This window comes from Heptranchias perlo, chromosome 26 (genome assembly GCF_035084215.1).
Source record: "Heptranchias perlo isolate sHepPer1 chromosome 26, sHepPer1.hap1, whole genome shotgun sequence".
NCBI classification, from domain to species: domain Eukaryota; kingdom Metazoa; phylum Chordata; class Chondrichthyes; order Hexanchiformes; family Hexanchidae; genus Heptranchias; species Heptranchias perlo.
Genome location: NC_090350.1, coordinates 24,807,924 through 24,831,918, shown reverse-complemented (window position 1 = coordinate 24,831,918; position 23,995 = coordinate 24,807,924). Strand labels below are relative to the sequence as shown.

Genomic DNA, 23,995 nt, shown 5'->3' with positions numbered 1-23,995 from the left:
ATTTCCACTACCCTTTGTGTGAAGAAGTGCTTCCTGACATCACCCTTGAACAGCCTAGCTCTAGAATCATAGAAAGGTTGCAGCAGGGAAGGAGGTCATTCAGCCCATCGAGTCTGTGCCGGCTCTATGCAAGATCAATCCAGCTAGTCCCACTCCCCCTCCCTAGTCCCGTAGCCCTGCCATTTTTTTCCTTTCAAGTACTTATCCAGCTCTAACTTTAAGAATATGCCCCCTTATTCTGGACAGCCCCACCAGAGGAAATAGTTTCTTTCTATTTACCCGATCAAATCATGCAATCATCTTAAGCACCTCAATTAGATCACCCCTTAATCTTCTATACTCAAGGGGATACAAGCCGAGTCTATGCAACCCGTCCTCATAATTTAATCCTTTTAGCCCTGGTATAATTCCCAGTACACACTTCCTCATGTCACCATAAAGCAACCTAACTGCAATTAATCTACTAAAAAGTAATCTAAGTTTGGATAGTCTCAACCTCATTCCTGGTGAGCATTGGCAAACTGCCTCGAATTCAGCAATCTCACTCAAATGCCATCAAGATGGCTCATGTGGGAAGGGCAGATAGTTCACACTGATGCTGTGGAAGTGCTCTTCTGCTGTTGGGGCTAAAGTACAAAGTTGAGGAAGAGTAAATGGAGCTTTGTTTGGCAGCAGTTTTACTGTATACCTAACATAGGAGTATTCGATGTTGACACTGGATGAAAAAAATGGACTGGCATCCTTTGTATTGATGAGGACGCAATTAACCCATTAGAAATATAATATATTCATATTGGATTGCGTGTATATATTTGTACCCAGAGTATAAACAGAATAACAAAGGGGGCAGTTGGATATCCAGTTCATTGAGCACTTCATGACTCATTTCTGGTAGGGCAATTATGAAATAGGGATGTATGAAAACAGAGCCCAGTGTGCTTATGAATACTGCAACCCCACCCTGGATGGAAAAGTGAGAAAGTGGCTTTAGAATGTCACTGTCAAAAACAGGATCCAGTTTGAACTTGAAGATAAAAACTTCTTAAAACCTCAAAATGTAGCAGCAGAAAAAAAAAATGCATTTATAAATTACAATTTACAAACTGAAATAATGCCCACAGATCTACGTACAGTTAGCGAAAAGACCGACAATTGAGTGTCTCCTTTTTCATTACGGAGCTATCAAACCTGAAAAACATCGTGCAAGGGGCTTACATTAAACACTTCCAAAATATTGAGATCATAGAATGACACAGCACAAGAGACCATTCGGCCCATCGTGCCTGTGCCGGGAAAAAAGCTGAAGAGAACCAGGCCTAAATTTTCCCAGAGGTTATCTCTGATGAAGGGTTACGTTTCAAATACCTGTCCCCTGAATTAGCCTCTGAAGAATTGGATCAGTTGGAACCATACCTGTACAATTTCTAGCATTTCATCCCGACTGATGTACCCATTTCCATCCAGGTCATACATACTGAACGCCCACTTCAACTTCTGCTCCAGCTTGCCACGGGATGTGACACTCAGCGCAATAATAAATTCTCGAAAATCAATCGTTCCATCAGCATTGGTGTCAAAGGTGCGGAACACGTGCTCTGCAAATTTGGAGGCGTCGCCGTAAGGGAAGAAATTTGCATAGATTTTCTTAAATTCTTCAACAGTCAGATTTCCACTCGGGCAGTCTTTCAGGAAACCTTTGTACCATTCCTGGAGCTCGTGGTCAGTGAATTCCGTGTTCTCTCGAAGATCCTGAAGGACTTCAGGACGCAGTTTACTGTTCTGTTTACCCATCCTGGCTCAGGCGATCACACCTAGTTAAAAAGGGGAGAAGAAAACTAATTTAGTCAACTCGATCCCACAGAGTTGCATTGGTCTGCTGCCGTCAAGTGGACACTTCCATTAAAGTACTTGGTACAACCAACTGAGCGAGCTGCTGCTGATTCAGCCGGCAAGGAGTGGGATGCTTGAACTGGAATTGCTCATGACCGAATCACAAGCAATCTGTGAAATCTGGCAACATCCTCCGATTGAGCACATCGACCTTTTTAAAATACATATTTTAATATAAAGAGTGGAATCTTGATTATCTTCTCTGGATTATCTGTAAGAATATGATTGGGAGTCGGGGCTTAGTTTTGAATAGGGCAGTGGAAGTGCAACTGAGTGTATTAAATTGATTTTCCAGACTCTTATGTTCTTGATCCAGCAGGATAAGAAGTTATTATCTGGATGTCTAGCATCTAATAGAACTGCCAAATGCAGCTCTGACATTTAGTTTCGGGTCAGGAGACCAAAAGGAGTAAGAACTTCGGTTGTGGCAGAACAACAGGACTTGGCTGTCAGTGCTTTTTCCCAAAAATATCTTAGTTTTGAACGAGAAAAATGTGGGTCTACCTACAAGTGCTGAGTGTTTGATTAGGTATTCTAAACGGCTCAAAAGAAGCTTAACACTTTTAGCCCCAATTTTCCTCCTCTCACCAGGTGCTGAATGGGCAAAGCCTGTTCAAAGTATGCTGTGCCCATGCAGACCTCAGAGTGCCCAGGTTTGGTGGATCAGGTCATCTGCAAGGTGTGGTTGCACTTCTTACACAGGCCTGCTCCTTGGCAAGGCCATGTGCCTGGAAATGGGAAATATTTGGAGAGCAGCATGCAGAAGACTCCTAGGCTGCAAAAGACAGTTCCACTAACTTTCTTGGGCCTCCCTTGCCTTACTGCCTGACACCCACAGACTCAACAATGTTAGGGTGTCCAGGCATAAGGCTTATCAGCTTCTTTTGGCACCCCTCAAAATGAGCACCCTTGCTTCAGACAGAGAGGAAACTGAAGCAAGAGGGCTGAGAATTCACCCTGCTAACTCAATTTCATGGCTGCGCTTCCCCTGTGCCTGTTGTAGGTGGCAGTGCTGGTCCACTTCTCTAAGGAAACGCTGGAAATTCCGGGGCAACATAAAATGGGCGGAGACCTGACATAAAAGGTCTTCACCTCCTTTTTCTCTCCATAGTGCATGGAAATTGAGCATTTCCCAGGCACTACTGAGTGGAATAACAGGGCCGTTTTATCAGGCTAAGTACTTCTTGTGGGAGATCTTGTGGAGGCAGAGGGCATGGTCACGGTACTAAATGAATACTTTGCATCAGTCTTCACAAGAGAAGAGGATGCTGCCATTGTAGCAGTAAAAAGGGGAGGTGATAGCAATATTGGACAGGATAAAAATAAAGAGGAGGTAATTAAAAGATTGGCAGTACTCAAAGTAGAAGTGTCACCTGGTCCAGATGAGATGCATCCTAGATTACCGAGGGATGTATGGGTGGAAATTGAGGAGGCTTTGGCCACGATCTTCCAATCCTCCTAACCTCCTTAGATACGGTGACGGTGCCGGAGGACTGGAGGATTGCAAATGTCACACGGCTGTTCAAAAAAGGGGAGAGAGATAAACCCGACAATTACAGGCCAGTTAGCCTAACATTGGTGGTGGGGAAACTTTTAGAGACAATAATCAGGGTCAAAATTAATTAGCACTTGGAAAAGTATGGGCTAATAAATAAGTCAGCACAGATTTGTTAAAGGAAAATAGTGTTTGAATAACTTGATTGAGTTCTTTGATGAAGTAATGGAAGGGGTTGATGAGGGTAGTGCGATTGCTGTTGTGTATATGGACTTTCAAAAGGTATAGACTAGTTAGCAAAATTAAAGGCCATGGGATTAAAGGGACAGTGGCAGCGTGGGTACAAAATTGGCTAAGGGACAGAAAGCGGAGAATAGTGGTGAACGGTTGTTTCTCAGACTGGAGGGAAGTATACAGTGGTGTTCCGCAGGGGTCGGTATTAGGACCACTGCTCTTCTGATATATATTAATGACCAGGACTTGGGTATAATTTCAAAGTTTGGAGATGACACGAAACTCAGAAATGTAGTAAACAATGTGAAGGATAGTAACAGACTTCAGAAGGACATAGACTAATAAAATGGGCAGACACATGGCAGATGAAATTTAACGCAGAGAAGTGTGAAGTGATACATTTTGATAGGAAGAATGAGGAGACGCATTATAAATGAAATGGCACAATTTTAAAGGGGGTGCAGGAACAGAGAGACCTGAGGATGCACATACACAAATCTTTGACGGTGGTCGGACAAGTCGAGAAGGCTGTTAAAAAAGCATATGGGATCCTGGGCTTTATTAACAGAGGTATAGAGTACAAAAGGACGTTATGCTAATCCTTTATAAAACACTGGTTGGGCCTCAGCTGGTGTATTGTGTTCAATTCTGGGCATCACACTTTAGGAAGGATGTGAAGGCCTTAGAGAGGGTGCAGAAGAGATTTACAAGTTTGGTACCAGGGATGAGAGTCTTCAGTTATGTGGAGAGATTGGAGAAGCTGGGGTTGTTCTGCTTAGAACAGACAGGGTTAAGGGGAAATTTGACAGAGGTGTTCAAAATCATGAATGGTTTTGATAGAGTAAATAAGGAGAAACTGTAACCAGAGAACACAGATTTAAAATGATTGGCAAACGAGCCAGAGGCAACATGAGGAAACACTTTTTTTATGCAGAGAATTATAACGATCTGCAATCCACTGCCTGAAAAGGTGGTGGAAGCAGATTCAATAATAACTTTCAAAAGGGAATTGTGTAAATACTTGAAGGGAAAAACTTTTACAGGGCTATGGGGAAAGAGCTGGGGAATGGGTCTAATTGGACAGTTCTTTTAAAGAGCCGGCACAGGTACTATGGGCAGAATGAATTCGTCCTGTGCTGTACCGACTATAATACTATGATTTTGATTTGGCGACAGGCAGAGCACTTTTGATTATCTGCCAATTTCCATTATCTGCTGGAGAGGGAGTTGGCTGGTCTTTTCCATTGTGATGAATAATGAGATTCTGTTATGGAGACAAATCTCTGGAACCTTCATTTTAATTCACTTGGTAAATCTGCAGATTCTTTGTACCTATTCTTCCAGTGGAATGCATGTCATTAGAGTTTAATCAGTTTTTATATGTACAAATGACAAATGTGGATTTCCTATTATTGATTCCTTCTTTCCACACTTTGGGATGGAGTTCATGGATCAAAATGGCTGTATAGTGTGTCCACAAATCTCCCTTATTTTCTTCTGTATTTATTTATACATATATATGATCCAGACTAAACCAATGGATTTGCTACTTACTCTTATAACAGATTAAAGCATGGATTAACAAGTCGCCATTATAGTAGAGGTGAGTAAATTGGTTTAGGTCCCTTTTCAGTGGTGATTAGAAGGCAAGATTTGACTTGTACCTCAACAGTGCCTGCAATTGGTTTTCACACTGTTGATTGCAATGCTCTGCTTACTGTTCATTTATCTCACAATTACAGGGAGATTTATCAGGGGGATTAGCCTGGGCTTTGTGCCTTCATACCCGAGAAGATGGAAAGTCTGGTTCTAAGAATTATGTTTTGCAGACTACTGTAATTCAAATGCTCCTTCAGCCAATTAATATTTCAGTTACAACTGAGCATTACATCCTGGAGCTGACCTTCCTTACTCATTCCATACAGTAACGCAACAAATGCCTCAAGAGTTAAAATCTACAAGGAATTTCATAAACACTTCATTAAGTTACACCCTGGCTCAAAAATCTCACGGAGTTGCAGTGCACAATAGTCATCCAAGATTTCAGAATTCATTGCAACAAATACTTGATCATGTTATACTTTGTTTACTTACATAACATTCCCAAGATTTCTCTTTTTATTAAATGTATATTCTGTGAAGTCCCATTGCAACACACTTGAATCCTAGGGTGTGATATTGTAAAAATTGTCATGTGCTTTTTGTGCTATTAGTGCTGAATGGCTTTGTACCACCAAGTTGTCATTTTTAATTCATCGATGCATACCATTTAAAAGTGTCATTACCATATTTAAAGAAGTATCTTTTTCAACAGTGAATCAGTCATGTTTGAATTTTTTGGACTAGCATCTCATTTCAGAAAAAGAGTCCTATGATTGATGAAGTATTTGGCAAATCTTTTTTGTTTGAGGAGGTTGAAGAGCTGTCAGGTTAGCTTCATGGGCAAGTAGCACGATGGTGAGTTTTGATGCAATTTAGGTCACTGTGTTGTGTTAAGGTGCATACAGATGGTGACTTGCTAAAAATGTATGTGTATTGAGATGTATTTTTTAATTTTATTAATCAAATTAGATTGGTGCAAAAACCATGGAGTAATGAAAGTCTTTATTGAACTATAGCTTTGTCAGGGCTTAAATATGTCAATTGTGTCTCACTAATGGAGGACGGAAACCAGTGCAGTGTACACACCAATCCACACAAATGTGGGTTGCAGCCTCATTTCAGAGACTTCAGCATAATCTAGGCTGACGCTTCAGTGCAGCACTGAGGGAGTGCTGCTCTGTCAGAAGTGCTGTCCTTTGTATGAGATGTTAAACTGAGGCACCGTCTGCCCTTTCAGGTGGGCATAAAAGACCCCATTGCACTATTGGAAAGAAGTTCTGCTTAAATTTATCCCACAGCCAACATCACCAAAACAGACGATCTGGTCATTTATCTCATTGCTATTTGTGGAACTTGCTGTACATAAATTGGCTGCTGCATTTGCCTACATTACAACAGTGGCTACATTTTAAAAGTACTTAATTGGCTGTGAAGTGCTTTGGGACATCCCAAGGCTGTGAAAAGTGCTAAAAAAATGCAAGTTCTTTCTTTAATAGGATCTTGTCAAATTGTTCAGTCAAGGAGGCCTTGGAGCACATCTCTTAACAAAAATGATTCAAATCAGTGTGAGGTAGGGTAGAATGATTTATTTTGCTTTGTATATTACCACTGCTATGATTCCTGCAGAATACACTAGGGTTGAGATATAAACGGAAAATGCTGGAAACACATTGCAGGCTATTCAGCATCTGCAGAGAGAACAGGCAAGTTAATGTTCTACAAAATGGAAAAATAAGAGGCCGCCAGGCATATCAACGCAATCAGAAAAAGGGGAGGGGGAAAACATATGTATATTAATAAAAAGACTAACAGAGAGGAATCATGAGTGAAATGATGGAACAGATCATCTCAGTCAAGTAATGGACAGAAGCATTACAATATTAAAGAGACAAAGGGTGCGTGAATAACTAAGAAAGTGGGAGGCCTGGGGAAATACAAAAGAATGGGGGAGATGGAAATCATGGAAAACATGGGGGTCAAGCATGAAATTAAAACAGGTTTTCAAATGAGGATTATAACTAAAGTCTGAAGTGAGTAAAGGGTTGCAGGGTCCTAGGAGAAAGATAAGATATTGTTATTTAAGCTCGCATTGAGCTTCATTGGAACAGTGTATGAGGCTAATGACAGAGAGGTCAGGGTGGGAATGGGAGGGAGAGTTAAAGATTTAAAGAAGTGAGCTACAAGTAGCTTGGGATTGCACTCGAAGACAGAATGTAGCTGTTCCGCAGAGCAGTCACCTAATCTGCGTTTGGTCTCCCCGGAGTAGAGAGACCACAACCTTAGCAGCGAACATAGTATACAAGATTAGAGGAATTACATGTAAATTGTTGTCTCACATGGAAGGCAGGACAACTGTGTGAGAGAGAAGGTGAATAAGCAGATGTTGCATCTCCTGTATTTGCATGGGAACATGCCAGGTGAAGGGCAGCTGGAATTAGGGGTGATGGAAGAGTGAACCAGGGCATCACAAACGGTCCCTTCAGAAAGCAGAGAGGGGAGAGGAGGGGAAAATGTGCGAGGTGATCATATTGTAGGTGGCAGAAATTGCAGATGATGATATGGCGAATGCAGAAGGTGGTTGGTCAGAAGTTGAGGACCAGGGAGACTCTGGTTGTGAGAGGAGGGGGCAGGGTCAGGGCAGAAGCACAGGAAAGGGGAATGCGAGAGTTGAGATTAGATTTGATCCTCCAAGTACATTTTTAATAGATTCGAAACTTAATGACGCTTCCATCCAAGCCGATAGTTTTATTAAAAAACTTAGTGTTGTTTTTGTGATGCTGGTAACTCTTTGGCTTCATAGTTTCAAATATCAATTTTTTAAAAATCTAGGAGGCATTAACTAGACATTAACTGCTGAACTGGGATGATGTTCCCTTTCATCTCTATAGAAGCCTAAACAAATATAGGGTACTCGGTATATGCATCTGTTTAGATTCTCACTTTGCAGTCTTACTGTAATTGCCCTCCCCGCACACATACACCTGACACATACAACAGGTTGCTTGAAACACCTGTGTAATTTCATAAAACAGTTAGCTCATATTGAATTACAGAGGGCCAGTCCCATCATAAGGTTCAACTCGCACCTGTGGTATTTCCAGTGAATTCATAAACACGTTCAAAAAGATCTTGCTCGAAATCCAAGCCGGCAGAAATCTTGTCCTTGTTCACAATGTCACTACACATAGGGAATGATTTTCTCCTGTCACTATCAAGAGTCACTACAGCAAAACTCAAACGGTGTGTGATCATCATCAGGGCCACTGGATTGTAGTGAGCGAATAAGCCAACTTCCATTTTTATTAGGTGGGATTTTTACTGGCGGTTTGGGCATCGTATTCCACGATTCCATCTATTTACAGTTAGAGCCATTGTTTCATATTGACTGAAAATGTTCAAATTTTATTGCATGGGATTATTGGATTTTTGGCTGGTGTTTTGGGGATTGAATTTGATACTCCATTTTTCTGTGAAAACTGTAAACCAGTGCCCTTGAGCATCCTATGAGCCCTAACATTAGATTAGTTCCTTAAAGTCTTTTAGGAAATATATTTCTGTTTTTAACATACAAGCTAGCTATTTTTTTTTAATACTCTATTGCAGTGTGGCATTTTGGTTGGTTTGTTGATGGGATGTCAGATTCCTTTGGTAGAAAAGATGCACAACTCATTCAACATAAAACATATGCAAACGCTTCTATCATGACTGCATTTTTCCACTATTGCTATTATGGGTTAAATGGAATGTAAATGTTGAGATGGTAAGATAAATGATGTTTCAAAATGTCACAGCTTTTAATAGCATTCAACTTAACCCTGTCAATTGATTTCTGCAGGGTCTTTGGTGGAGTGAGGGTTATTTCTTACCAAAAGAATAATGGCTATTTTCCAGGTAATCCAGATATTGGTCACAGTTGTACCTGAGTGGACAGCTGGTAATTAAAGATGAAAATGGGTCATTACAAGGACAATGAACTAATCAATCTTCTGTTCTCTCAAAGGGAGCTCCTCCTTGCTCAGGCTAAATCATTGGGAATGACTCCCCTTTTGCTGGTAACTATGGTGATGAAACTTTGCAAAAGCTAGCAGGAGGTATGAGTAACTCTTCTCTAACAACTTCTAATTAATGGACTGGACAGAAGTACAATATCCTCTCCTCATAAAATAGCTTCTGAGAGAGAGCCAGAATTCCACACAACCTACTCCTGTTAATTGAGTCATTTTTTGCTTTAAAAAAAATCAAAATAAGCAGTAGTTTTAAGCAATTTTAATGAAACAGCACAGCCAAACACTACTGCCGCATTAAAAATGTTTCCACAAAGCACCAAAGTGACTATGGAAATGCTCATGATCAAAACTTAAGCACTGTACAAACCGCACAGTGCAAAGTTCAGTCGTTTCGCAGAATAACCCAGGAAGGTTAGCTGTTCTAGCCTGCTGAATTAGAATGAAGCAGCAGATTTCACCAATCAGGAGCTGTTTAGAGTGGAAATATCAATTCAAAGTTAATTCAATTTAATAGGTTTGATTTAAGAAATTAAGTCATTTTCAATTGGAGGCATTTTCTGCACGATTTCAATTTGAAATAACGGATAATTCAAGAATTAAGAGGAATGGACTGTAATTGAACAGGATAGGGACTTTAAAATAAATCCTGCTCTTTTAAATCAGCCAGCAGTTGATTACAGCATCTCTAACAGCTGCATGAGGTCAAAGACCTGAGAATGTGGATGACTAAAATTCTAGGCAACATGTAAAGATATATAAATAGGATGCTAACATAATATGCAGCATGTAACTGCAAAAGTAGAGCAGGTCAGTAATTTCATAGTTTGCAATGTAATGTTGCATCAGCTATAATCACGTGTTAATGTGCATGTGTATAATTGCAGTCAAATGTTACATTTCTAGTAGTGAAATCTTAGGTCATGAGCACAGAGACATGGCTCATTTTCTTACTTTAGCCATTCCTTAAGAATGTGAGCAAGTCTAAGACGAAGCCATATTTAAGTAATCCAACCAAAATGTTATGATTTCAACTGTATTGGCAATCAGCAAGTTGCTACTCACATTACTAAGGCCCCAGTATGGCAGGAAGCATACACACATTTCTGGCCAGAAGTATGCTGCTCGCCATATTGGGTAAGAACAAAAAATATGCATCTTTTGCCCACGCCTGAAGCTGGCCCCCTGATCTCCAGCCCCATTTACTCTGATCCCCAATCACTGCGTCCCCCGATCCCTGGCCCTCCAGTCCCGCGGGCCTACTTACCCGAGGGTTGCTGCAACACTAGCAGCGGTCCGGTTTTGCACAATTCTTCACTGCCAGGCTCCAATGCCACGACGGCTCCATTATATTGAGGCCCAGAGGTCCAATATCTGGAGACCTCAGGCCTCACCTTTTAGGCACAGGGAAAGGACCCTGTACCCCAAAAATGGGTGTGCCCAAATTTCTGGGCCTATGCTTGTGGTAGTATAGCGTTATCATCGGTATGGCACGTGGCTATTGCTGCGCAGTAAATAAGTAACCGGCCTTCCTTATTTCAAGAAAGTCGTTTTGTTTGCTTTACTATTGTGTCCTCCAATCCATTGGAATTTGGTAAGGGAGGGAGAAGAGTTATGCTCTGGACCTGAAAGGCCTTCAACCCCTTTGTCCAATTACATTGCTGCTGAATTGGACTTGGGGACTGTGGTATTCAGAAGCTAATGCTAGCGCCATCTCTCAGTATTAAGAATCTGCAAATAAGCTCAAACATTCTTGTGTTATTTACTCGGCTACATTACATGTCTTAACCTACACAATAAATGGCCTAGCTTGTAACTGGGCTCTTAATAGTTACTGACATTTGACTACATGCTGCAGAATCCTGATGCCCCCTCAATAACACAACTCTAAAGCCAGATTGAATAGCATAACCTTTGTGTCAAAATACATCGCTTTTGCAGCCAGCATGAGTCAGAAGACAAAACTAGTTGGAACTGGTCGGGTCCAGTTTTCTCAGCCGCATTGCCAAACAGCAACACAGTATAGTTAGCTTCACTCAACTGTCAGTCAGGCAACTTGAAGCAGGTATTACCCACCCCCACTGTTTTGTTTAAAGCAGGAATACTCCTATCCCCACTACAGCTCCCGAGACCCTTAGAAAAATATAAAAACTGTTGCTGTGATTGATAATGCACTGCATTATTACATTGATTTTAGAGTAAAGTGTTTTACTCTACACAAACAGGACAATCATGTTTCCAATAATATAAGTTATTCCAGAATTAGCACATGTTGAGGAAGTGTTCTCAATTCTCAAACTTTTCTCCTGTTTCACCAACCAAACTTCCTAATACAGTTTGGTCTTATAAGCATCGTTTCCCTTTCAATGGTTGTACCAGGCTCTTGCATAATGAGTAAACTGTCTGCCTCATAATTCAGGAATGCACATCTTAGATGGTACAGCCCAGGATTACTAATTATCCTATTTTGTAGTCACATGGTGCACATATTTACATAGAATTCCCTCTATATCCCCGGTTAATTTGAACTTGGAAATGGTCATGTACCAGGCCAGAATTGTAACTGTTAAATTTACTATGTGCTTTATTTACAAATTTATCAAAGCAGCATCAGATTCAGGCAATAAATTTCAGAGCACAAAGCAATTGCTCATTTAAAGAGCCAGTTGCTCTTTCCCGCTTTGTTCCGATAGAAAAGAAAATCATCAACTTCTTGCTTAACCAACTGCTCTGAGAAGCAATTAGTAAGAGATTTTTCCCAAACATCCTCCTGCATATAATTTGAGTTTCTTTGAATTTTCCGCAGCTATCAACAGCGCTCTCTCTCTCTAAGTTTTCCCAGCAGCAAAAACTTTCAGCTTAAAAGACAAATTTCCTTGAAGATATGATTGTCTATCAATTGTGATCACAATACGATTTTGACAAATGATGAATGCACACATTCTTAATGCTTCCGAAAAATTAAGATAATATAGTACAAGGAATATCCAACTAAATGCTAATTGATAAGTAAATACACATACTTAGACTTTCTGATATGGATGCAAGTTTAAATCCAAGTGGTTGAAAGCAAAGGTTTTAGACAGAAAGAAATGTGCTATTTACTTAGAATTTTCCAAGGAGATTAGAATAGCTCCAGGTGCACAATTGGATGGGTGCATGGAGTACATTAGCACTGGGAGCAGAAAATTGCAGCTAATTGAAATTTAAGGGGAGGGTGTCGATTAAAATTTAAGGGAGGGTGTCCACTAAAGGGAAGTGTCAGAATAGGGTGACCTATTGGAAACGCTCAAAAGGCATCTGAACCCATTAGTGCCCTTTGCCAATGCTGAAGGGAGAAAGGGCTAAGATAGGCAAAACTAAGTGAAAGGAAATCCAAGGTGCAGGCCTGAGTGTGCACATAAGTGACAATGTAGCCAAGAACCTGACCATCTGTTTGATGAGTGCTGAAGCGAATATGGTGCAACATGATAAGCTTTCAAGGAGGGTGGCCCTCCACTCCATGGCACCATCCACATAAGTCAACATTGCAACAAGGAGGTCAAGGCAGGTTGGAGGCAGCAGCTGCCAATTACTGTCATTGGAAGCCCTATTCTTCAAGTTAGTTGCAGATGTCTTGTAGCAGAAGGTGCAACTCTGCATATAGGAACATAGGAACAGGAGTAGGCCATTCAGCCTCTTGAGCCTGCTCTGCCATTCAATTAGATGAGCACCTCAACTCCATTTTCCCACCTTTGCTCCATATCCCTTGATACCCTTCCCTAACAAAAATCTATCGATCTCAGTCTTGAAAGCTCCAATTGTCCCAGCATTCACAGCCTTTTGGGGGAGAGAGTTCCAAATTTTTACCACCCTTTGTGTGAAACGGTGTTTCCTGATTTCCCTCCTAAATGGCCTAACTAATTTTAAGATTATGTCCCCTCATTCTTGATTCCCCACCAGAGGAAACAGTTTCCTTGTATCTACCCTATAGAATCCTTTTAACATTTTAAACACCTCAATCAGATCACCCCTCAACCTTCTATACTCAAGGGAATACAAGCCAAGTTTAGGCAACCTGTCCATATAATTTAACCTTCTAAGCCCCAGGATCATCTGGCTCTCTGCTGACCCTGACCCTTAAGACAATTCCCCATGGTTGTTATCAGGCAGGTGCAACAATGCCTGCAAATATGGCTGGTGACATCTTGTTAAGGGCAACGAGTCAGCCACTGCTGGATAGCGGCTTCCCTGGCATGCCTTTTCTAATGCATTACCACTGGAAGTATGACAGATTGTGACTGGAGTGCTTCTGAAGGACTATCCAACATTATGGTTCGTCAGGCATTCACATATCTTAGTGGTGCCAATGGTTGTCCTGTTCCAGCATTCTTTGGGAATTACAGCTTCTGCGACTACTAATCATCTGCCAAAGCGAGGTATGTTCATAGCTTTCTGCAGATGTAGGTGTGCAAGTACTGGTGGGCACAGCACACCGCCTTTGCAGCTTGACCTGTCTGCAATTCCTATATTGTTCTTCCTCTCCTCTTCCAAAAATATCAGGTAGAGAGTTTCCCCATTGGTGCCAATAATGGTGCTGGGGCCAATAAACAAAAACAACTGGCACAAAGGCTCATGAGAACTCAAGTGCCAGCAGAAAATAAAATGGTTAATGAAGGACTGAAAATTAACTTGACTGGCCTTTTCACGACTTACCCAGCAACTCGGTATGGCCATTTCACATGGGTGTGATTACGAAAGAACGCATTGCATGTCTGAATGTCAGGAAATGGCTCAAATTAATATTTCAACAAAGCTCGTGTCTATTTTAAGGCAGGTTCTTTCAATGCTGGCATTCTCCGCCCACAGGAAATTGTATGAGACCAAAGTGGGTTAAATTCTCCTCTGATTAGGATCACCCATGAATTGGACAATCCTAATTGGAAAATGTAAGTTTCAGTGTCTGAAATCCTAGCTGGCTTAATACCTTTGTAACTGCAGACCATGGGAGGCAACACCAATTAATCTGATAAAATACAGACCCTGGAGCCTACAAAATGAGTCATTCATATCAATTTGAAGCCCATAATCTAATTCACATATAGATCAAAAGAAACTTAAAGTATTGGTCAGCCAGTCTGCTGATGACTAATTCTGTTTTAGGTTTAAGTACAAAAAATGGAATCCATTTTAAAACTGGGTTAGAGCTACTTTTTAAATAATATATACAAGCTTAACAGTTTTGTCACTCTCAGATGTATTAATCAAGAAAGATTGAGTGATATTTAGTCACTGTTTACAGGTCATATAGTCAGTTGTTTGTGAACATCCCATGAACCATAGTCCTGTTAACAGGTAGCTCCAATATTTTACCGCCCTTGTACTTCAAGCCCCATTTTTAAACTAACAATAATAGAACTTTAAGAAGAGTTTAGTAATGATTAACTTGTGCCCAGATGGACATATTTTACAGACCCCAGTGGTTGTACCAGTATTTGTCACTAACCATTAATGCTTTACCTTTACTGGTGTAGACAAATATCAGCAAATCATATCTTTCTCCTATAAATTAAGCAAGCCAGAATACCAGTATTGCAGTGACACCGTCTGATCTCCCATAAGGCACCCCTGCAACTGGCTGATGGTTATTTGTACCTAAAGCATACATCATAGATCAGAGATATGATAAATGTCTCTACACATAAGGCTGACAACTCATGAATAATCGAGACCCAACTACTGTAAAAGTAGACAATTTCATCATATCACACTATGATAGGTAATACTTGTATGTTTTTGAACTGAAACAAAATCAATTTGAATGAGTATTTTTGAAACCCATCAATATGTCATAACTCGAAGAACATGCATTATTTCCCATTGATCAATCGTTATAGTTTCTGAAACATTTAAGTTTGTGCTGAAATATGCATTATTTTATATGGGAGGCTTATACCCTTTGGAAACTAGACTGAGAGGGTCCAAATTCACTTCAATTAGGACATTAAGTAGCTGTCAAAAAGAGGTTGGCCCTATCAAAATTGGTAAGATTCAAACCCATAATCAAGAGATGAAAAAGCAATGTTTGAACCAATTGTACCACTCACTCCACTGTGATTTGGAATTCATTGCAGCTGTTTTTCCATTGGTCTTAGAGGGATACTTGTACGGCCAGGTCTCATGTACCTGGCAGCAACCCCAATATAAACTTGCCAAATACACTAAAACTGGCCACTGGGAAAACTGGCTCAAAATGGGTGTCTCCACCAGGGAGTCTTACTGAATCTGGCAAGTTTACATTGCAGTTGCCATCTGCGCACAAGATCTGCAGATCAGATATTGACTTCATAAGCACCTCTCTCAGTCGAACGTAAAAACAACTTAAAAGGAAAATCCTACTCTTAAGACAGTGGGCATAGCACAAAACCAAATTTTAAAGCTCAAGTGATCTGAATTGGCCATGTCAGACCAATTTAGAGATACTAGACTCAGGTTGGCCTGTCCCTTAAATGGGAAGTCTGCTAAATTGTCCCATAAAATCCTTGATTTACAAAAAAGAACAAAAGTACAATCCTGTTGCCCTATTTTACATTTCAGAACTTTTACACTGCTGAACAGAGAACTCCCTTTCCTATGATATTGTGAATCCCGGTAGTAGCGAATTCATGGATGGAAACAGTGAACTGCGGCAGCTCTCCTCATTCAGAACAATACAGAATGACATGGAATTTACAGCCATTCGGTCCAATTGGTCCATGCCGGTGTTTATGATCCACACGAGCATCCTCCCTCCCTACTTGATCTAACTCTATCAGCATATCCTTCTATTACTTTCTCCCTCACGTGTTTATCTAGCTTCCCCTTAAATGCATCTATGCTAGTCGCCTCAACTACTCCATGTGGTAGCGAGTTCTACATTCAAACCACTCTCTGGGTAAAGAAGTTTCTCCTGAATTTCCAATTGAATTTATTAGCGACTTCCTTATATTTATGGCCATAGTTCTGGTCTCCCCCGCAAGCGGAAAAATCTTCTCTATGTCTACCCTATCAAACCCTTTCATAATCTTAAAGACCTCAATCAGGTCACCCCTCAGTCTTCTTTTTCCTAGAAAAAAAGAGCCCCAATCTTTCCTGATAGATATATCCTCTCAGTTCTGGTAAATCTTTTTTGTCCCCTCTCCAATGCTTCTACATCCTTTTTATAATATGGAGACCTGAACTGTTCACAGTACTCCAAGTGTGGTCCAACCAAGATCCTATACAAGTTTAATATAATTTCCCTACATTTCAATTCTATCCCTCTAGAAATGAACCCCAGTACCTTGTTTGCTTTTTTTATGGCCTTATTAACCTGCGTCACTACTTTTAGTGATTTGTGTATCTGTACCCCCAGATCTCTCTGCTCCTCTACCCCATTTAGACTCTTATTTTCCAAGGAGTATGTGGCCTCCTTATTCTTCCTATCAAAATGTACTAGCTCACACTTACCTATATTGAAATTCATTTGCCAATTACACGCCCATTCTGCAAGGTTATTAATGTCTTTCTGTATTTTGTCGCAATCTTCTTCAGTATTAACTACACCCCCCAATTCGGTGTCATCCGCAAATTTTGAAATTGCGTTTCTGATTCCCGAGTCCAAATTGTTTATGTAAATGGTGAACAATAGTCGTCCCAGCACCGATCCTTGTGGAACACCATTTCCTACCTTTTGCCAGTCTGAGCATCGACTTTCAACCCCTACTGTTTTCTGTTTTGTAGCCAGCTTGTTATCCATTCTACTACTTGTCCCCTGACTCCACATGCTCTGACCTTAGTCATGAGTCTACTATGCAGTACCTTATCGAAGGCCTTTTGAAAATCCAAATATATTACATCGACTACATTACCCTTGTCTACCCTTTCTGTTACTTCTTCAAAGAATTCAATAAGGTTACTCAAGCATGCCCTTCCCTTTTGAAATCTGTGCTGACTATTCTTTATTATATTTTTGGTTTCTAGATGTTTTTCTATTACATCTTTGAGTAAGGATTCCAGTTCTCCTCATTCAGAATATCAAAGAAGAGGATTTCTGCACAAGCGACTGCTTCCTGGCTGTCTGTGAGGAGGAGTTCTGAAATGTAAAGCAAGGAAGTGAGTGGAAACCAAGAGGCGCCTACTCAGTATACAGATATTCCCTTTATAACATTTAAGATTAATGTAGAATTTAATGGAACTCATTCCCCTTTTACAGTTTCTAAACAAAAACATACAAAAGGAGATAGACAGATTAAGTTAGTGGGAATTGTGGAAGAACAAAGAGATTTGGGTATCCAGGTACATAAATCACTAAAAGCTAGTGCACAGGTACAAAAAGTAATGAAAAAGGCTAATGGGATGTTGGTGTTTATCTCAAGGGGGTTGGAATACAAATGGGAGGAAGTTATGTTTCAGTTGTACAGAGCCTTGGTCAGACCACATCTGGAGTACTGTGTTCAGTTTTGGGCATGGTACCTCAGGAAGGATAATTGGCCTTGGAATGGGTACAGCGTAGTTTCACCAGAATGATACCAGGGCTTAAAGGGTTCAATTATGAAGACAAGTTGCATAAACTTGGTTTGTATTCACTTGAGTTTAGAAGGTTGAGGGGTGATCTAATAGAGGTGTTTTAAAAGGGTAGATACAGAGAATTTATTTCCTCTGGTGGGGGACTCTAGAACAAGAGGGCACAATCTTAAAATTAGAGCGAGGTCATTCAGGAGTGAAATCAGGAAGCACTTTTTCACACAAAGGGTAGTGGAAATCTAATGCTCTCTACGCCAACAGGCTGTGGATGGTGGGCCAATTGAAATTTCCAAGACTGAGATTGAGAGTATTTTTATTAGGCAAGGGTATCAAGGGATATGGATCAAAGGCAGATATAATGGAATTGAGGTACAGATCAGCAGTGATCTAACATAATGGCGAAACAGGCTCGAGGAGCTGAATAACCTACTCCTGTTCCTATGTTCCCACTGGAACGGTCAGCAGACACTGAATATGCCTGCCAATATTAAAAAACACGTCATCCGATGTATTTTCTGTCATTAACGCCTTAGCAACACTGGTTGCCAAGAAGGTTGCGGAGGCCATTTAAAATTTAAAGGGCTGCATTTTTTTTTAAGTGCAATTGGTTGTTAAAATAACACTGATCAGAAAATCCAGGCTCAGGGTTTTAAAATTGTATTCTGGTACAGGATAAGTGAATCCATAGAGAGCAGTCTCAAACCCCCAGCTGTCAATCACAATTTGTAGGCACCAAAGCTTATCAGCCTTTTACAGTTTTATGCTGTAGGTTCCCTTTGTAACTGGTTAGTGTCTGTCAGAATAATAAAATCAAAAGGATTTTCTGCAGACTGATGTGGTAAGAGACAGTGGGGTCATTTTAAAGGACAACAACAACGTACTTAATCCCTGATAAATCTCAGCTGTTTGCTTAATAAAATCCTTTGCCATGATTTAACAAGATTATCTTCCTCTAAAAACTCTGCAGGAAAGAGAAGCCATGGCATCCCGATTTATTTCAAGCTGGGTTTCTTCATAAATTGCTAAAAACAGTTAGGAGATAAATAGGAGCAAACAACTTAAATTTGACAGGTTATACGTCGGATTGAGTTCTCCTTTAAGGAGTTTAGACAGCTTCATAATTATTGGTACTAAAGTAATATTTTAACACTGTGGCTAAAATATTTGAGATCACAATATCACACTAGATAGATTCAGATGAGGAAGGGCATTTGGCCTGTCCATCGAAAACAATGTGCAGTTCCTCATCACAACATCCAACTGTTTTATAAATGGACCCAGGGTTTTTGCTTCAATTGTCCTATCTGGAAGCCTTTTCATGTGTTGATCACTCTTACTTCCTAAATTTGCCTTTTGCTAATTTGAACATGTACCCCAGTACACGTTAACATATACCGTAAGTGTACAATTTGTTTAATACTGCTTTCATTCACTTCCTAGTGCACAGCTTCAGAACAGCATTTGCAGAGGTCTGCGATCATGTTATTCAATTTCTTCGCCGGAAAAGTGTGTAGAGGAGATCCAAGGGAGGGTATAAAGTAACTTTAAAAATAAATTGTAAACAATTTTACAACACCAAGTTATAGTCCAACGATTTTTATTTGAAATCTACAAGCTTTCGGAGGCTTCCTCCTTCCTCAGGTAAAAAATAAAGTCATACGTATGTATAGGCCCTCAGAATATTGAGAAGAATTTTGATTTTGCACTAATTTATTGAAAGGGTGAACACTGATTTCACACATGAAGAATTCTCAATTTCTGTTAGGTTAACAGGGCAAGGCACCGTGTAATTGGTAGAAGTTGCCTCCTGAGGAGTGAGCAATATTTGGCTTCCTCTTCCTCAATACAGGTAGTACTGAACCTATATTCATATTACCCCCACCATAGGATAAACAAGACATGATTCTGCATCCTACCATTCCAACGTGCATCAGGTTCTAACACATGAAACTCACATCAGATTATTGATGGTACAAGATTGGAAAGAGTGATATGCTGGGTTGGGTTGTAATGGGAAGGCTGAGTTCCTCGAACAGCCTTCTCCGAAAAGCCACTCAACTGCGATATTTTGGCAAAAGCAAAATACTGCGGATGCTGGAAATCTGAAATAAAAACAAAAAATGCTGGAAATATTCAGCTGTTCAGGCAGCATCTGTGCAGAGAGAAACAGTTAACGTTCCAGGTCGCTGATCTTTCATCAGAACTTGATTTAAACTTTAAATCTGATTTAAAGTTCTGATATTTTGGCCACTGGTGTAAAATTATTTATTCACAGCAGGTCAAACTTATTGCAATGAGTTTAGCAAAACCGCAGACATTTTTAATGTTCATATTTAAATTCTCTCAGATGCTCCTTTCTGCCTTTGTACCCATATTCACAAAGCAACAGCTGGAACTCATCTGAGAGTAGCATAAGTAATGAGGCTGAATGAAGCAGCAGTGGCAGGGGAAGTTCTGCACATTGAACACAGGAGTGTTACCAGAGAACTGAAAGATAGCTGATGTGATTCTGATTTAAAGTCAGCAGCACGGTACTGGGAAATATATACCTGCTAGCTTGACACTTATAGTGGAACAATTCTGGAATTTATTAGGAAATGAAACAATTTAAGACCATCCAGTGAGAGTAAAGCCAATAAACCAAAGATGGGTCTGAGTGACAGGCCATAGCTAACAAATTTATTGGAATTCTTTGTGGATATAATGAAGTAGGTAAGTGAGGATATGATGGTGCTTTTTTTCTCTTTATGTCTCTTTTGGAAAGCATTTAATAAAGTTCCTTTTCAGAGTCTGAGGGTTAAAGTGCATGGGCCATGGGTATCCAATATGAGGCTGCAAACTAGATTTTTAATTGGCTAGACAATAACAAACTGGACAATTATCCAAACTAAACTTCTATTACTACTCCAGGGCTGGTCAACAGAAAGTACATTTGATATGATCTGTTGACATGCAGCAATCAATGTTGCTCTAATTGAGCCACTATAAATCAGTGGAGTCCTCCAGGGATTCAATTGTGGGATACTCACTGTTCATAATGTTTATTAATAGCTTAACAAATAGTGCTGTAAATTGAATTATTTTCTTTCTCCATTATATTAATTTTAAAATCAGAAACCAGCTTACTATTTGAATCATGTAGCAAAGTTGTTTATTGGTGTGGCCATATCAACTCATTTTGAATTCAATTCATCAGGATCTATAAACAGCAATAAACCTGCCAAGATTGTTTAACTTTCAGCATTGATTGCAGGTATGTTGAGGTCTGCGATATAAAAGCTTTGTCGAAGAGAAGATGTTTGCACTTCAATAGACTTGTTCTAAATTTCTGTGTTGAATATAATAGGCCAGATTTTGTGAGTGATGAACGAATGGCATTAGCCGTTCGGTAGACTTGCACTTGCCCATAGACTTTCTACGAGGTTTTGCACGGCAAGTTGCTGTCAGCCAAACAACGTGGCGCCCTCCACAGGGCATCTGGGATCTGTGTGAACAGGGCAAGCAACTATGTATATCCTTCAGACCGATCCGATTGAAGAATCGATAATGAGGAGGGCAGAGTCTGAGCCAGGAAGTACAAGTTAGAATAGTGAATTCAATGTCAAATCAGGTACAGAAATAGAGAGGGAAAGAAAGATTGGATTAAGAGAGAGAGATAAAAAGAGACAGAAAGAAAACATTTTTATTTAAATTATTTTTTAAAACTCCAAAAATAATTAAAAGCTGACGGAATGAGACTTCACACTTATAAAAATTAATTTTCAGTGCCAGGGAGGTTGTTTGGCAGTAATTAAGACTTACCATGTTGTTGAAAGGGTACTTAGACTGGAATGGACAAGCCCTAACTTTTTTGTGGTGAGTTTAGTCCATATCTACGATGTCAGTACAGGAAATTCACACTATTCAACACATTTGAATGGGGAGGCAGATGGCAAGATGCAATTTTTGCGCAGGTAATGAAGGGGCAACGCATCTCAGACAGTAACTTCTGGATTTTCACATTTAACTGCACATATGCGCTCGCCAGAATTTTCTGTCTGATTTGCGCATAAATAATGGTGAGGCCAGCGCTCACCGTTACTGTTATAGCAAAACTCAGCCCAATGTTGTAAATGTATTATTGTTGTGACTAAAATGAAACCAGAGATTCAAATCTTCAGAGATAATTTAGTTTAAAAGAGCTGATTTCAACACAGAATACAAAAAACAATAGGAATGCAGCCCACCACCACCCTTTCAGGGCAACTAAGGATGAATGATAAATGCCGGCCTTGCTGTCAATGCCCTGATCCCAAGAATGAATTTTTAAAAAAGAATCAAGAACATATAACCTGTGCCAGTCAGCAGATGTGAAAGCATTAATAATGTGGACTATGCTGAGTTGGGCTACAGAAACAAAGAAAAATATAGCTGGGTCAAATTTGAGAAACTGTGGCACATCACTAAAGCAGATTCATTCTGTAAAAGATATCCCTATGAAGTGACTGCGACCGATCAGAAATCTTTATTATCATAGAACGTCCGGCATGGTGGAAGCTTCTGCATGCCACGGAGATGTTCCTCTCGCCCAGCAGACATTCTGACCCCCATGGGGGAGTCCCACCAGAATCAGGGCAGAAATCGGTAATATTAGGCCATGGTGGCTTGCCACAGCGTGGGAGTGTGAGCAGCCTCACAGCAGTTGGAAAAAAGTTTCAAAAAATCTTCCAAAATTATCTCCTTTCTTCTTGGGCCTGTGCATGGCAATGCTTGAAGAACCATAGCACATGGTCTCACTGCCAGCGCCAACCTTTTCATCCCTCAGCTGATCTTTAAACGCTGGACGATGGCAACTAACAGTCAGCCCTAGCATCCAGCATTCATTCAGGGCAAATGATGGAAAAGCAGCATCTGCTGTGTTTCCTACCATTTTGATATTGTCTGCAAGGGTGGACACATGTTATGCTATTGGGCCTACTGTTCGGAAAATGTGGGGTGGCGACGATACAACAGAGCACATCTGAGCCATTTTCTGGTCCAATCCACCCAACAATTGCCCAAAAAAAACAGCAGGATATGGTCGGAAAACCTAGGCTGCTATGTTTAGGCAGCTTCAATGTGTTCACTGCAAACAGAATCTGCAATGTAAGCCTAATAACCTTTGCAAGATGAGGAACTCCTGCCTACAGTGTGAAGCAGAGTTTGATCCCTGGAGAAAAACAGGAGCAGCATCAAGTAGGAGTTGGGAGCAGCGGGAAGAAGAGGAATTGAGACTAGAGCAGGAAGATTTTCTTGGAGTTTTGCATTTCTCATAGGTCCTGCAATAAAAATGTGGTCACAATTTTCTAGTGGCTCTGCTTCTGTCACAAAAGCCAGAGGTATTTGGTGATTGCTGGATGGAGAGGTGTCAATTCACAGCCTAATATGTTATTACTAGTTTTTAAACTTGCTGAAATTGAAAAATCGCAATCTATGCTTATAATAAGTAACTGGTAACCAAGAGTTCAAGGTGAAAATGTAATTGCATGGGGTTCATAGTCATGGTTTAGGCTAGCTGAGGCTTTGCATCATCTTTCTTTAAGTCCTTTGTACTTAATTATTGCTCTACAGAGTTATTCACTGGCTCCTTTTACAATTATGCTTAAAAAATCAATCATGAGAAAATTGGACAAAAGTTAAAATTGCTGAACACATGGTCACACATCAAAGCTGATTTTCTATAACTGAGCAGAATAATCCCTCTCTCCCTCAGGGAAAAATTATATCGTGAACCTTGTGCACCACACAATATATTAAAAAAACACTTGCATACAAAAAAAAATGGCTAAACAGTTCCAGTATTCATGAAATCCATAACAAGCTATAATTTGCTAATGCTTTCACCTTGCAAGATTTTTTGCTAATAATACTGATGCTGGCCAATTTCCTCGCATTGTTCTCACTTCTTACCTCCAACTTCTCTCTTTCGGTTACAATCTTTCTTGTTTTTCTGTAGCTCACCAATACTACAATGGTCAACACTATAGTGAACTTTCTTTTCTTATTCTTTCTAATCCTCAAATATACCATCCTATCTGCTCTAAATTAGGTGGCACAGTAAATAGTGTAGATGGGAGCAGAAAGCTGCAAAATGACATTGATAGATTAAGTGAATGTGCAAAGCTGTAGCAGATGGAGTTCAATGTGGGTAAGTGTGAGGCCATCTATTTTGGACCTAAGAAAGATAGATCAGAGTATTTTCTAAATGGCGAGAAGCTAGGACCTGTGG

At 40.2% G+C, this 23,995-nt stretch overlaps 1 protein-coding gene across 4 annotated transcripts in view; it reads right to left on the bottom strand.

Moving 5' to 3' along the window:
* Window positions 1-23,995, bottom strand: part of LOC137342581 (hippocalcin-like protein 1) — a 114,673-nt gene that overhangs the window by 29,498 nt on the left and 61,180 nt on the right. For 3 of the 4 annotated variants that reach the window (XM_068006567.1, XM_068006565.1, XM_068006564.1), the window contains one exon: window positions 1,414-1,811. In XM_068006567.1, coding sequence (XP_067862668.1) covers window positions 1,414-1,791 — 378 coding nt within the window. In that variant the 5' untranslated portion in view covers window positions 1,792-1,811. Of the gene's footprint in view, window positions 1-1,413; window positions 1,812-19,703; window positions 19,851-23,995 lie in introns of all 4 variants that reach the window. The other variant, XM_068006566.1, reaches the window with a different exon arrangement.